General features: G+C 67.8%; 2 protein-coding genes across 2 annotated transcripts; one reads left to right on the top strand and one right to left on the bottom strand.

The window, feature by feature from the left end:
* The first annotated feature begins 2,286 nt into the window (after window positions 1–2,286).
* Window positions 2,287–6,245, top strand: CRABP2 (cellular retinoic acid binding protein 2). The gene is made up of 4 exons (XM_042785079.1): window positions 2,287–2,479; window positions 4,698–4,876; window positions 5,284–5,400; window positions 5,532–6,245. Exons 1-4 carry the CDS (start codon window positions 2,410–2,412, stop codon window positions 5,580–5,582), a joined length of 417 nt encoding a protein of 138 aa, XP_042641013.1. The 5' UTR covers window positions 2,287–2,409; the 3' UTR covers window positions 5,583–6,245.
* A 4,017-nt stretch (window positions 6,246–10,262) lies between these two features.
* On the bottom strand, window positions 10,263–13,668 carry LOC116964149 (dnaJ homolog subfamily A member 1-like). Its single transcript, XM_042785048.1, has 8 exons — window positions 13,649–13,668; window positions 13,392–13,542; window positions 13,097–13,295; window positions 12,150–12,254; window positions 11,832–12,059; window positions 11,520–11,750; window positions 11,311–11,411; window positions 10,263–11,224 (listed from the first exon to the last, which is right to left on the bottom strand). Exons 2-8 carry the CDS (start codon window positions 13,521–13,523, stop codon window positions 10,997–10,999), a joined length of 1,224 nt encoding a protein of 407 aa, XP_042640982.1. The 5' UTR covers window positions 13,524–13,542; window positions 13,649–13,668; the 3' UTR covers window positions 10,263–10,996.
* Between the last annotated feature and the right edge of the window lie 1,381 nt (window positions 13,669–15,049).

Below are 15,049 nucleotides of genomic sequence, written 5' to 3'. Positions count from 1 at the left end.
CGGCGGCCGGTGCCAGTTGTTTCCAGAGGCCGAGCCAGCTGCTGCCGCCCGGGCACCGCGACGCTGCTCCTCGCCTGCCTCCGCTTCTCCCGGGGTTCACCGGCTTGCCCGGGGTGTGTGTGGGGGTGTTATTTGGTACCATACCCCCCCCCATCCCCCCCCCCCCCCCCCCCCCCCCCCCCCCCCCGGGGCTTTCCCGTGATGGGAAGGAGGGAGAGGAGGGTGGGGTGCGAAGGTTTTATCCGCCCTTCCCGGCAGAATCCCTTCCAGATGTGGGGCTGCCGGGACCAGCGTTCGTAACCCCGCCGGGTCACCGTGGCCAGCGCAGCCCCAACCTGCCAGAACAAGGGGGGGGTCCCCGTGGGGATTGGGGTGCCCCGAGGGTGTGGGGTACAGCCAAATCCCCCCAGCCCCCTTCCACCCACTTCCCCTGCAAAATGAGGCTTTTTTTTTTTTTTTTTTTTTTTTTTTTTTTTTTCCCAAAAAAACTCGGAGCAAACATGTGGCATCGCCTCTTTCTGTGACTCCGTGATGGGGGTACACAGCTCCTACGCCCCTGGGGTGAAGGGCTTGGGGTGACCCTTCCCCTGCACCCCCTCCCCAAACCCCTCTGGCTCTGCTGGGGGGGAGGGTGGGGGGGTTGCAGAGATCCCTGTCCCCTCTGGCATCCCGTCGAGCATCGGCGTCGCTGTAGGTAAGGTTGTGTCAGCCCTTTGTTATAAATCCTGTTCTTCGGGGGATTAGAGACTTGCTGCAAGCCAGAACTTGGCTCACCAGCACCACAGCCGGGAGATTTTTGGGGGTGAGGGGGGACGTGGCCGGGGGTGACAGTGGATCTAATGGGGCGTTTCCACCCCAAACTGGAGCAGAAATCTTTCTCCTTCCATTTCAGAGCTGATGATGAACCAGAAACGCCATTTCTTGCTCACCCGCTGGGTTTCAGCCGGGGCCAGCACCGCGGCACAACCTGCCCCACGCGACACCTTCCTCCGGCTGGTTGAGGAGGAGAGAAACCCCAGAAAATAATTCATCGCGCTTTACCCCGGGCCCAATTTATCAGGGCTTTAATCTAGCGTTAGCACTTCATCTTCTTGCTCTCCCCCAGGCCCGCAGCCAAAGCAAACCTGACGCAGGTCACAGAGCTGGGGGGGTGGGGGGGGGTGTGACGCAGCCCCCCCCGCTCCCTGGCCGTGCACACACATGCGTGTGTGTGTGTGTGTGTGCAGGCGCCCGCATGCCACACGCGTGTGCGAAAGCACGGCCAGGCAAATCGCCCGCCCGCGTGTGCTTACGAGCACCGGCGGGCACACGCGTGTGCAAACGGCGTGCGGGCGTGTGCGCAAAAACACGCGTGCCGAATGCACACGCGTGGGCTCCGGGGGTGTCTCCCTCCCGGCGTGCGCACGCCCCAGGGGTGCCCAGCCAGCACCCAGTTTGCTGCTGGGGTGTGAGTGGACGCGGGGCCGGGCAGCTCTGGGGGTGCAGGGCAGGTCTGCGGGGTGTGCAGGGAGATTTGGGGGGGGGGCTAGGGAGCTCATGAGGATGCAGGTAGATTTGGGGGGGGGGGTAGGGAAATTGCGGGGGTGCAGGCAGATTTAGGGGGGTGTAGGGAGCTCAGGGGGGTGCAGGCAGATTTGGGGGGGTGCAGGGAAATTGCGGGGGTGCAGGCAGGTTTAGGGGGAGTGCAGGGAGATTGGGGGGTGCAGGCAGATTTGGGGGGGTGCAGGGAAATTGCAGGGGTGCAGGCAGGTTTAGGTGGGGTGCAGGGAGATTGGGGGGTGCAGGCAGATTTAGTGGGTTGTAGGGAGCTCAGGAGGATGCAGGTAGATTGGGGGGGGGTGCCAGCAGATTTATGGGGGTGTAGGGAGCTCAGGAGGATGCAAGGAGATTGGGGGGCTGCTGGCAGGTTTAGGGGGGTGTAGGGAGCTCGGAGGGGTGCAGGGAGGTTGGAGGGGTGCAGACAGCTCAGGGGCGATGCAGACAGTGTGGGGGGTGCAGGTGCAGGCGGTGTGGGGCGTGCAGACAGATTGGGGGGGGGCTCAGGCATCTCGCGGGGGGGGGGGGGATGTGTGTAGTTTAGAGGGGGTGCAGGCGGCTGGGGGGGTGCCTCCAGCCCGCACCCCCCAGGGGCAAATTGGGGCGGGGTGGGGGGAGGTGGTTGGGGGGGGGGGTGTCCCGCAGGTGAGCGCAGAGCCCCCGGGAGCGGGGCCGGGGCCGGGGGCGGAGGGGGTGGGACCAGCCCGGCGATAAAACGGCGGGCGCGGGCGGGACGGGCCGGGACGGGAGCGCGGCGGGGCCGGGGCCGGTGCCGGTGCGGAGGTAGCGGCGGGTCGCTCGGTGCCGCTCGGTTCCCGCTTTGGTTTCCACCCCCCGCCGCCCCCAACCCGGCCCCGCTCCCCGGTAGCCGCGATGCCCAACTTCTCCGGGAACTGGAAGATGAAGAGCTCGGAAAACTTCGAGGAGCTGCTGAAAGCGCTGGGTGAGTGCGAGCCCCAGCCCCGGGGTCCCCCCCCCCACACACCTCGGGGTTGGCTTGGGGGGGACAGAGGTGCCTGGAGGGGGTGGGGGTCCTGCCCCCCCATCTCCCCTCCAAACCTTTCCTCCAGCTTGGGGTGGGGGGAGCGGATCGCAGAGCCCAGAGCATGTGTGCTGGAGGGGACCCCCCCCTCCGCTCCCCCCCTTTTCACGAAGTGTTGCTTCCGCAGTGGGGAAACTGAGGCACGGGGAGGCGGGGCGGGAGCAGCGTGCCTTGCTCCCGAGGGGTGTCGTGTCGCCCCCCCCCCCCCCCAACCTGCCTCAGTTTCCCCACCATGGTGGCCTCTCCAAGCGCATGCACCTCCAAACTCCTGCCACCCTCACAGTCCCCGTCGCACCGAGGGCTCCCTCCCCCCAGCACCCCGCTCCCGTCACCCCAAAGGCACCCACACCCCTGGGTGCAGCCGGTGTCCCCAAACCCACAGCCCAGATGATGGGACCTTGCCGCGGGGGTGCCCCATCCCCACAGGGCTCGTTTCGGGTCCCCTCCACCTCCCACCACGGTGCTGTGTCCCATGAGTGGGGTTCAGGGGAGGTGGGATTATGGGGCCAGAACCCATCGCAAGGGGGAAAAGTGGGGGGCACAGGCTGTGGGGGTCCCCGGGACTTTGGGCAGGGCCGGAGCCAGCCCCCCCACTGCTCCCCTCTGCCTGACCCTCTCCCCGCCTGCCGGGGAGCTGCCGGAGCAGAATATTTTCCAGGTTAGGGGATACGTAACAAATATTTCAGTATAATTATCACTTTCTTGGATTTCACTCCCCTCGCCCCCCCCCTCGCCCCCTCTCCCCCTCCAGCCCCGCCGGTGAAACTGGCTCAGAGAAACCTCAGCAGGAAAATAAATCTGCCAGCCCGCAGCGAGCCGCTCTTCCTTTCCCACGGCGCGAGCGGGGGGCTCCTGCCCTTTGCCACCCCCCCCCAGTCCCCCTGGCCTTTCAGCAGCTTTGGGGGGGAAGCCGATACCTCCGGACCCCCTGGGCGGAGGGGCTTGGGGGGGGGGGCGGGGCGGGGAATCTGCTCAAGACCCCATGTCTGGTTGCATTGTGCCCCTTCTCCAGCTTTTGCTCCCTTTAGGGGCTGTTTCTCCTCGGGGCCCCCCCCCACCCCCTGAGCATGATGGGCGGGGGGGGCAGATCTGCCAGCAGCCGGGTTTTGGGCACCCCCAGGCGTGAGTCAGGCCTCGGAGGGAGGGAAGGGACTTTGGGGTGGCTGTGGGGGCCCCCAGCGCCCCGGCCATACCCCACAGGGACGTGCCTGTCCCCCAAGTACCCGCATCCCACCTGTGTCCCCGCTGTGGGGCTGGGACTGTCCCTGTCCCCGTCTTTGTGCCGCTGGGGGGTGGGGGGGGAGCCCCTTTCTGGGGGTGCAAGGGGTGGTGACCGGGGCACGATCCCTCTCCCTGGCCGGGTGCCCACCCGCAGCTTTTGGCTGCCGGAGGGTGACACGGGAACAATGTCCCCAAAGAGCAGCTCCCCGGGGAGCTGGGCTGGCCCCGGTGACAGCGGGGGCTCGGGGACGTGATGGATGAGCCGCCTCCGGGAGCGGGGACAAAGCCCCAGCTGCCCTGTGGTTACCGGGGGGCTGCAGGGGGGGGGGGGGCACACACTCACACACACCGTGGGGGGGGTCACGCAGGTCACTCGGCGTGGAGCTGCTCCTCCCCGGCTGAGCTTGTCCCCACCGTCACCCCGTACTGGGGGGAGCCCTGGCCCCCACACACCCTCCCTGTCACACTCATCCATTCCCCCGGGCGCATCCGGAGCTGGCCCCGGCATCGCCCCCCCCCCCCCCCCCCCCGCCACCAGGTAACAAGAGCCAGATGTGGCCCAGATGTGGCAGGAGACGTGGGGGACACACACTCATACATCCCCCTCCTGGGTTGCCTCGAGCTGCCTGCAGTGCTCGGGGTTCCCCCTGTGATGTGGCACTGCCAAACAAGGGGGGGGTCACTCTGTGTGTGTGTGTCCCCCATCATGTTCACCCCCTGCCCCGTCCCTCCCGGGGGGGGGTGAGGGGACCACAGCCAGCCCCGAGGGCCACTTAACCTCTCTGGCTACGGGTCACCGCAGGGAAGGGGCTCCCCCCCAGTGCTGGGGGATGCTGTTGGGGGGGGGGGGGGGGGGAGGAAGGGGGGGGAAGCTCGACGCCGCCGTCCCCTTCCCCAGGCGTCAACATGATGCTGAGGAAGATCGCGGTGGCGGCGGCCTCGAAGCCGGCGGTGGAGATCAAACAGGACGGGGAGACCTTTTACATCAAGACCTCGACCACCGTCCGCACCACCGAGATCAGCTTCAGGATCGGGGAGGAGTTCGAGGAGCAGACGGTGGACGGGCGGCCCTGCAAGGTTGGGGGGGGGGGGGGGAAGACCGCCCCCCACGCGAGTGGGGCAGGCACGCTGGCTCGCGCGTGGGCACGCGTGTTTTTGCGGGAGGGCAGGAGCCATCGCGCGTGTGCGTGCACACCTTTTGCACGAGGGCGGGAGCGCTCGCGCGGGTGCCCACGCGTGTTTGCGCGCCCGTGGCCACGCGCTTCCCCCCCCCCCGAGCTGGGGGCCGGCCCCTCTCCCCCTGCACACCCCCCCACCCCCCCCCCCCCCGGGTGACAGACAAACCTGAGCAGCCACTCGCGCAGGGACAAATGGCCCCATCCATCTCTCGGTGGGTGGTGATGGATTGGGGGGGTGCGTGGGGGGCTTCTTGGGGGGAGTGTGTGTGTGTGTGTCCCCAGTGTCACCCTCTCCCCCCTCTGCAGAGTTTGGCCAAGTGGGAGAGCGAGAACAAGATGGTGTGTGAGCAGCGGCTGCTGAAGGGCGAAGGACCCAAGACGGGCTGGTCCAGGGAGATGACCAACGATGGGGAGCTCATCCTGGTGAGGGTTGGAGTGGGGTGGGGGTGGGGGGGCAAAATTAGGGGGAGGGGGCTCTCTGCCCCACTGCATGCTGGGAAACACCCGTGGGGTGGGGGCCATGGCCGTAACCGTGCCCCTGCTCCTCCTTGCAGACGATGATGGCCGACGATGTTGTCTGCACCAGGGTCTACATCCGGGAGTGACCCCCCCGCTCCGCTGACCCCCGGCACCACATCAGCATTCCCACCGCCCCCCCCCAGCCCTTTTGCCTCCCCCCCATCCCTGTGTGTCCCCCCCCAGCCCCCATTACCCACCCTGTGTCCCCTCCGCTCACCCCACAGCCACAGGGAGGGGGTTGCATCTTCCCAAGGGGCTACATCAGAGCAACCCCCTTTTTTGGGGGTAAACCACAGCTTTTTCGTCCGTCCCCCCACCCAGCACAGGGTTTCTCTAGGGGCAGGAAAATCTCATTTTCTGGCCCCGTTTCTGCCGCCCTCGCTGCAAGACAAAGCACCCGGTTTTTGGAGAGGCGCCGGGGCCGCAGCGGGGGGTAACGCAGACACCTCCCTGGGTCTTTGGGTTGGTTTTAACTGTTTTTGGTTCAGTTTGAATTTTTTTTTTTTTTTTTTTTTTTTTTCCTGAACGCAGCCCCTGGCCCTCACCCTGCCCCGGGGCCGTGCTCACTCTCCCCCCCACCCTGCTCCACGTCCCCCCAGTATTTATTTGTGAATATTGTATCGGAAGGAAACACCAAACAACCCCAACCCATTCAGCTTCAGGTCTGAGCCCCTCCCAGGATCCGAAACCCCCTCCCAAGGATCGTCCCGCCACCTCCCTCCTCTTTTCAATAAATGTTCTACGACCCACCCCCCCCTCCCTGCGGTGTCCCTGTCCCCCCCTCCCCGCGTCCCTGTCCCCTCCCGGCTGGCACCTACAGGGATCCTGGTTGCGCAAGGGGCCGGGGGCGAAGGCGGTGGCCGGGTTGGCACATCCCAGCGTGGGAAGCGAGGGGCAGCCGTGGGGCGGGGAGGGCGGCGTGGGGGCTGGGGTGCAAGCTCACCCTTCGGATTCAACAGCAGCTCCTGTGCAGGGTGGGGGGGGGGAGACCCTTTCCCGGTTCGGCCAGAGGAACCCGGGCACCCATGGGTGCTGCCTGCCAGGACGTGGCTCCCCGGGCTCTTCCTGGGGATGCTCCTTTGGGTGCTGCCTGCTAATTGCCCTAAGTGAGGTGGGGTTAATTACCCCGGGGAGGATGGGTGGGCTCTGCTCGGGGCTCCATGCCCACCCCAATCTTGTCTCTCTTCCTCCCCCCCCACTTTTGGGAGATGCAGCAAAGCTGCTCCCCAGGGTGGGCTGGGACCCCTCAGCTGCAGCAGCCCCAGAGCCACCATGGGGCAGGTGGGGGGGCACTGACACCCCCCCACACACCCCCCCCCGCCAGCACTGGGAGTCCTGCTGAGCCAAAGAGGTGCCTGTGGCTGCCTTTGGGGTGATGGAGGGGGGGCGGAACAACAGCCCTGAGACCCCAAGACCCACCACTGCCTCCTGCCCGGCTGGGGAGGGGCAGCGGTGAGGGGCTTGGGGGGGGGGGGAGGTGATGCAGAGGGAGGGGGGCTGGGATTTGGGGTTTGGCGTCACCCCCCGTGCCCCGGGTGTGATGCTGCACTGCCGGGGAGCGTGTTCAGCTGCAGGAAGGGTGTAATTACACCTTCCCTGGGGAGGAGGAGGAGGAGGGGGAGGAAGGGCTCCGGTATCTCCAGGTGGACACTTGGCAGACGCCCATCGCCCCCGTCACCGTTCCCAAAACGCTGCCAGGGCCACGTCCCGGCTTTCCCAACACCCCCCACCACCGTAACCGGGAGGGGATGGCATCACGGGCGGGACGGGTGCCAGCGGACGGGGTGGGCGCTGCCCCCGGCCCCCTCCCCTCTTCACCAAACCGCTCGTTTTTCTCCCCAAAGACCTCGCAAAAGCCACGACTGGGCAGGAGCAGCCGGTAATGGAAACCAGCCGCTCCCGCTTCTCCCCTTCGAGGAATATCCTCTTTCTCCCCGGTCACCCTGGGGACGGCTCCGATTTGTCTCTCTTCCGAGCCCCCGGGTTTTGGGGGGAGCCCTGGTACCCCAAAAACCGGGGCAGCACATCTGGATGTGGGGCAGGTCCACAGAGCCGCCAGCTGCCTGCACTCCCCCCCCCCCCGCCCCCCCATCCCAGTAATGTCCAGCTACACTGGGGCCTAACTGGGGATCTGGGGGCTCCATCCTGCTCTGCGGGTGCTGCCCCCCATGGTGATGGGGGGGTCGTGGGAGGGATGGGCTGGATGTGCCCCCCCCCCCCCCCCCCCCTCCCGCACGGCCACCCCAGCGCTGAGCCTTGGCTGCTGGATGGCGGCTGCTCCTTAAAACAAAAGCAAATTAATTCCTCCTCCGGCCGCTGCTGGGGGGGCCCCGAGTGGAGTTGGGGGGGGGGGGCCGGGGGGAAGGGCGAATGACCCCAAAACCTTGCGGGATGCTCTGGGCAGTGTGTCGTGTCTTTCCTCCGTCCCCCCCCCCCCCGTCCCCTCCTCCCACGGGACTGCGTGGGTGGTTTCGGGTGCCCCCAGCACCTCTAATCCAGCACTAATCCTCCCCAGTGACCTCGGCGGCCCCGCTGCCCGCCCCCCCCCCCCCCCAAACGCCCACCGCCCTCCCCCCACACCCCCGGGCTGGGGAGGGGGCTCGGGCTGGCCCCTCGCCTTTCATCTACCGGAGACAAAGCGGGGCCCCGGCCCCCCGCCCCGCTTTGTGCTGCGGGTAATGAATGTCCGACCCCGGGCGGGGGGGGGTGGGGGGCTGGCCCCTCACCCCGGCATTTTTCATGCATTTTCTGGAAGCGAAGGCGCGACGGGCCTGGCCCCCCCCCCTCCCCCCGTCCCTGGCCCCCGACCCATGCTGGAACCACTGGGAGGGAGCAGGGGGGGGCTTCGCCCCACCCGTTGTGGGGGGGACACGCTGGCTCTTGTCCCCACCACGGTGAATACCTGCCCGGGGGGGGAAGGACACGACTTGTTGGGCAGGTTTGGGGCTGGGGGGGGGTGTGGGGGAAACATCCTCATCCACTGGGCTGGGATGCTGGGGCGAGGGGGGGTCCTCATTTAGGGAGGGGGGAGAGACAGGGGGCTTGGCCTTAAACCCCCCCCCAGTCTCCTGGTGCTGGGAAGGGGCTGAAATGGCAGCAGCCAAGCTGTGACACCACCACCACCCCCCCCCGGCTCCCTAACAGGGGCCGAGCAGCAGCCGTGTCCCCCCTCCTCAAAAAAATTAGGCTGGGGTCACCCCCTCCACCACCCCCAGCACCCTCCGGGCTGGCTGCCCACCCTGAATGGGCCGGGGGGGTCCAGGCCGGCTGCCAGACACGCCCTCCCCCCAGCAAAGCCCCCCCCGCCCCGTACCCCTTTGTTACGGGTCTCTGGCTGACGATCTGGGGGCTGAGAAGGTGCCAGACTTGGGGGGGGGGGGGGGAGGGGGAGTGTGTCTTTGCCCCTCAGCCCCCCCCGCACCCCCCCCCGGAAAGGGGTTCGGGTAGAGAGCGGTTGGGGTTCCCACCGTGGTGGGGGTGTGTGGGGGGGTCCCCTTCCCCGGGGACGTGGTGACAGGAGGGGACACTTTTTTTTTGAGGGGGGGGGTGACCGACACTTCCCCTCGCCCCGGGGCCGGCTCGTTGCGCTGCTGCAGCACCCAATGCCCTGGGGGGGGCTGGGGGGGCCGGGGAGGGAGCCCCCCGCCCCGCTCCCCCGCGGCTGGCGGCCGGCCAGCATTGTTCTCGCCTCCTCTTCCTCCTCCCCCCCCCCCCCCAACATCTGGCGCCGGACGCTTTCCTGGGAGCCAGGATCAAACCGGGGGGGGGGCGTGGGTATGTGTGTGTGTGAAGCGGGGGTCCTGCTGCAGCCCCCACTGACACCCCCAGGCGAGCGAGGGGCTGCGGGGTTTCACCCCCACCCTATTGCGGTGGGGTGGGGGAGGGTGTTGGGTGTCTTGGCATGTGGAGTGGGGGGGGGCGTGGGGGTGTTTTATGGGGTGTAGCAGCTTGATCTCCAGTGTTTTTTGGGGGGTTCCCCCCCTCCCCCCATTAGTCTAGCTCTGCCCCATAGCGCAGACCCCCGACTCCTGTGCCCTCCCGTGGGGTGAGTGCAGGGTTGAAATGGTGGGGGGGACACACACGACTGTGGTTGGTTTTTTTTTTGGGGGGGGGGGGGGGGTGGGTTTTGCCTCACTTGTGAGGGGCTCCAGGGATGCTGAGCTGATGTGAAGAGTCCAGGGAGGGCAAGAAGGGGGGAGAGGGGGGGGGGGGGAGGTCTGGGGGTGACGAAACAGGGCAGGGTGGGGGTGGTCTGGGGAGGCAGAGGCGACGCAAAGGGTCTAAGGATTATTTGGGGGGCTGGGGACGAGGGGTTCTGGTGAAACAGGGTGAGGGGGGGTCAGATATGGGGTGCAGGGATGACAAGATGGGGAGATTGGCTGGGGGGGGGGGGAAGGGGGCGCTCCAGCTCACCCAGAGCAGGAGGGGAAAGGGGAAAAGCCCCAGCTGGAAGGGGGCAGGACCTGTCTCCCCGCCCCGTGGGTCACCTCCCTGTTGTGCAAAGCCGGGGAAACTGAGGCACGCCCGGCAGATCAAAGCGGGGCGCAGGAGTCACCGCCCGTGCCCCGGCGGCCTCTCCGCGGGGCGCACGGCCCCGCTGCGGGAACATGCAGCCACTCCGCCCCAGGATTTGCTTTTAATGCCATGTACAAAGTCTCCCCCCTTTCTCTCCAAAAAAAAAAAAAAAAAAAAAAAAAAAGAAAATTCTTCCAAAAATAAATTAAAGGGACCAGTCCCCCCCCTCCCCTTACCCCCCACGCGCCCAACCCCATTCTGTTCTGTGCAAAGAGAAAAGAGAAACCCCCTCCGCTCCCCAGGCCTGACCCAGGCTCCAGCAAGGAAAGAAACGGGCAAAGCAAGGGAACTCGGGGGGCCGGGCAGCGGCACCCCACGGCGTGGGGCCAGTGGGTGCCGTGGGGCAGTGGCAGGGACCCCGGTGGGGGCCGGCAGCTGAGCCGGGCACTTCCCATCCTCACCAAATCAGCTTTTGCGGAGGCTTTGCCCCACCGGCTGGGGAAACTGAGGCAGACGGCGAGGCCACCCTCCTCGGTCTGGGACTGCGCTGTCCCGGTGCGGGACATGCCCGCTGGGCTGGCAACGGCCGGATCCGGCCACCAAGCCCACGGCCAGCACAGCAGCAGCGGCTCCTCCGCCAACACGGAGCCAGGATCTGGCTCCCTCTCACAGGTCAAAGAGGGGCCTCGTTCCCCACCTCTTCCCTTGGTGGGATTTTGGGGAGGTGGTGTGGGGGGGGGAACCCCCAGAAGTGGGGCAGCCCCGTGCCTGGCTCCCCGGGGAGGGGGGCGAGGGAGGTTAAGTGCTGTCGGAAAGGCGACCTATGTACATCCCTGAACGTTGACGGCTCTCCGAGCCCCCCCACCCTCCCCAGCCCTGCCCCCGTGAGACGAGCCCCGCTGCCACCCACGGAGGTGTGGGGGGGGGGAACGGGGACGGGGGTGGCTCCGGTTCCCCGCACCCCCCCCCCACCCCCCACCCCCAGCTACGAGGTCTGGCACTGGACGTGTTGGCGCACGCCGTCCTCAAAGTCGTCTTCGTGGTAGGCTTCGCCGGTGTAGGGCCGTCGGCCCGAGCCGCCGTGGGACGTGTAGTCGCTGAGCTCTACCTCCTCCGTGTCCTCGGTGGCCATCACCTCCTCCTGGGGCGGGAAGAAGGCCTGGAGCTGGCGCAGGCGGTCGGTGGGGAGCCAGCCGGGCTCGGGGAACTTCACCTGCGACCGGGAGAGAGGAGATGGAAGCGTGGGATGGACGCGTCGAGGATCCCCAGGGATGGAGGCTACCAGCTCCTGCTCCTCACCTGGAACTGCAAGATGAGTTTTCCCTTTTGGAAGGGGCTCCTGTAGACGGGCATCCCCTCGTTGGGGACACACTTCAGGTCGCCGGGTCGGATAACGTCACCTGAGACGGGGATTAGCGTCACCTCACCGCACCCGGCAGGTCCTGGCACCCCGCCCCCGGCCCCTCGCAGGGGTATCACAGAGCCCCCCCCACCCCGTCCCAGCCCACCTGGCTGGGAGGAGATGAGCAGGGTCCTGTTGTCCAGGGTGCGGATGACCTGTCGGCAGCCGCACAGGGCGTCTGCCAGGCTGATCTCCCTCTTGACGATGAGGTCGTCACCGCTGCGTCGGAAAACGGGATGTTCCTTCTGATCCAGGACGATGATGATGTCCCCGGGCTCCAGGCCGGGAACCTGGTCCCCTTCCTCGTGGAAGGTGATCTTCTGCCCATCCTTCATACCTGTGGAGGTGCGTGGGGAGAGCTCAGGGCGTGAGGGGCCGTTTTGGGGGTGACCCCACTCCCCCGGCAGCCCTGTCTCACCTTTATCCAGGTGAACGCTGAGGATCTTCTTCTCCCGCACGACCTTGCGGCCGTTGCAGGTGAGGCAGCAGTCCCGAGGCCGGATCCACTCGCCCTGGCCCTGGCACTGGGAACACACTGTCTGGATCTGCTGGATCATGCTGGGCCCCAGCTGGTGGATACGAACCTCCATCCCCGAGCCGTGGCACTTGGGGCATCTCCTCTGGGCTCCCTCCCGCACCCCGCAGCCTGCGGCGAGGGAAGGCAGAGGGGTGAGCAGCAACCCCCCCCCCCCAACCTCACCGGGGCACCCCGCAGCCCGCCCGCTCCGGCGCTCACCTCCGCATTTCCTGCAGATGATGTTCTTCTGCAGGGACAGCTTGCGCGTGGTGCCGTTGTAGAGGTCCTCCAGCGACACCGAGAGCTGGTGCACCACCGTCTTCCCTGGAGGGATGGAAAGGAGAGCCTGGACCGGCGCCCGGCCGCACGCCGCCCCCCCTGAACCGCGACCAGGCGGCCGCCGGGGCTCGGCGTCACCGGTTCTCCGCGGGGAGCGGTGGCTGACAGCTCCCCTCCAAAGCCAATCTTGCTTTATCCTCAGAGACGGCAGCAGGAACAGAAGCAGCTTTAAGCCGGGCTTGGCGTGAGGGCTCAGAAGAGCCTCTAGCAGGGATCTCCTCGCGTCTCCAAGCCTGGAACCTGCCAGCTGCCCCGGGGCAGCCCCAGGTCCCCAGCGTGGGTCGGGCACAGCTCCTACCCCAGGGCCCTCTGCCACCCGGCCACCCTCCAACTGCTTAATCACCTCAACCCGGCTGGAGAAGCTCTACCTGGACTAGCCGAGACGCTCCCCTCGGCCTCTTAAATTGCCCTGCTATTAAATCGTGTCACTTCAGCAAGAAACGCCGTGGCGAGTCACCCTCTCCCCGTGACCCAGGCCGAAAGCATCCGTACAGTCACCGGAGCAGCCCTGCACGCCCTGCGTCTCGCTGCAGCCTCCCCCGGGGCTCACGGGGAGCCAAGGGCAGCGCTGGGCTGACTCAGCCCCAGCCCTGGGGACAGCGGGGGAAAGCTGGGACAGGGACAGGGAAGGGCCCTTTGAAGAGGGGCAGATGGAGAAAGTAATGAGGATGACGAGGTACCGCGTCGGGCTGTGCGCTGCGGGGAGGGAGGTGGCCCACGGGCCACCAACTAGATCCTGGCACCCCCCCCGAGCCAGCACTGCGCCGCGCCTGGGTGTCAGGGCAGTCAGACCCGGGGTCCCCAGTGGGTCCTTTGTCCCCCGGTACCTCGCCTGTCCGCCCGGCCACGCATCCGCACTCCTCCACCGAAGAAGAGGTCGAAGATGTCCATGGGGGAGCCGAATCCGCCGCTCCCTCCTCGGTTCCCCAGGCCGCCCTCCTTCATGGCCCGCTCCCCGCCGCGGTCGTAGAGCGCCCGTTTGTGGGCGTCCGACAGCACCTCGTAGGCTTGGGAGATCTGCTTGAACTGGGGAAGGCCGGGGGGGGGGTGTGGGGTGTGGGGAAAGGGGGTGAGATGAGAAGGAAGCGAGCTGGGTGGGGGTCAGGGGGGGGCTGCACCTACCCGCTCGCCCTCGCTGGGGTTCTTGTCGGGGTGGTAGCGCAGCGCCAGGCGCCGGTACGCCCGCTTGATCTCGTCCAGGCTGGCTCCCGGCCGCACGCCCAGCAGGTCGTAGTATCCCGTCTCCTTCACCATCTTCCTCGCTGCCGACGCGCTGCGAGAGGAGAGAGCCGTGAGGCCCAGCCCGGGACCCCTCCCCAGCCCATGACACCCATCCCAGGACGTCCCCCCCCCAGCCCCCCTCCACCCGTGGGACTCACCAAAAGCTTTTATCCCTGTTCTCCTCCCCGCGCCCGGCTCGCACAGCCCTGCCTCAGTTTCCCCACAGCAGCAGCAACCACCCGTGGGGAGGTCCCACGGCCCGGCCGCTCTCCCCCCCGCACTGGGCAATGTGCCGGGAGGCGATAAACCCCACGTGGGGCGTGGACGTGTTTATCTTGCGACACGGGGAAAGGGGGGGAACGCCGGGAAGCGCCCGTCCTCCTGCACCCTGCGTGCTCCGGGTTCTCCCGTGGCAGGGGGGGGCACTGGGATGGGCCCCCCGCCCCCCCACCGCGGCTGGCAGCCCCCCCGGGGCCGGGTGTGGATCCGTCCCGCGGGGACCCGCCACGGGCCGCTCCCCAGGGCCAAACCGGGGATTTGGGGGTTCGGGGGGGGGGTGATGCTGGGCCAGAGGGGGGGTGGGGTGTGTGTGTGTGTGCGGGGGGGGGGGCTGTTGGGGTGTCCACGGGCGCTGGGACATCCCGGTCCCCAAGACGACCCAGCGCGGACTGGGCAACAGCAACCCACCCCGCCCCAGGCACCCCAAACCCTGTCCCCGTGGGGCAAGGCCCCGCCGTGGCGGAGGGGGCACCCCAAAACACGGTGTACCCCCACACACCGGGGGGGGGGGGCCTGGGCCGTGTCAGTGCAGGCGGGGCCCGGATCCCCGTTGCTGACAGGCCCCGGAACCGGGTGCGATCCCGCTCCCCCGGGGTCCCCCTCCTCCCCGCCGCCGAGGAGGGGCAGGGAGCGGGGTGTCGGTGTCGGTCCCGGGGGGGGGTCCGGGGGATCCGTGACCGGGGCCGCCCCCACTCACCGCCGCCGCCGCCGCTCCGCTCCCCGTCTCCGAACTCTCTGGAAGCCGGGGACACGCCCCCCGTGCTCCCCATTGGCTGGAAACTTCCCCTCGGGCACCGCCCCCTCCACCCTTCGCCCCGCGCCCATTGGCAGCGACGGCCTCACCAGCCCGCCCACCTCCCCGCCCCCTCCGCCCCGTCTCGATTCTCATTGGTTTCAAGCTCTTCCGGGGCGGGTCGGGAGGAGGAGCGTCTCGCCGGTTTTGGATTGGCTGTGATCCGCGGTCGGCTCCGCCCCCCCTCCCTGGCTGATACCTCCCTCTCTCATTGGTTTGAACCGAGCGGCCAATCAGAGGAAAGAGTGGGAATTCCGAACGCCGCGGCCGTCCTGCAGGGGGCGGTATGGTGCGCGGCGGGCCCGATCCCGCCGGCGGCCGGGGGGGTCCCGGGGCGGGGCGGGGCGGGGGGGGTTGGGGGGGCTCCTGCCCGGTGCCCTGCAACGGGGGAGACTTTCGGGGGTGTGCCGGGCCTGCCTGGCAGTGCCCCCAGCCGGGACCCTTCTGGAGAGGTGTCCCCCCTCCTCAAATTGGCTTTTTTTTTTTT

This window comes from Tyto alba, unplaced genomic scaffold (assembly GCF_018691265.1).
Source record: "Tyto alba isolate M040663 unplaced genomic scaffold, T.alba_DEE_v4.0 Super-Scaffold_8, whole genome shotgun sequence".
NCBI lineage: Eukaryota > Metazoa > Chordata > Aves > Strigiformes > Tytonidae > Tyto > Tyto alba.
Note: the sequence above shows the minus strand (reverse complement) of the source record. Positions and strands in the feature narration are given on the sequence as shown.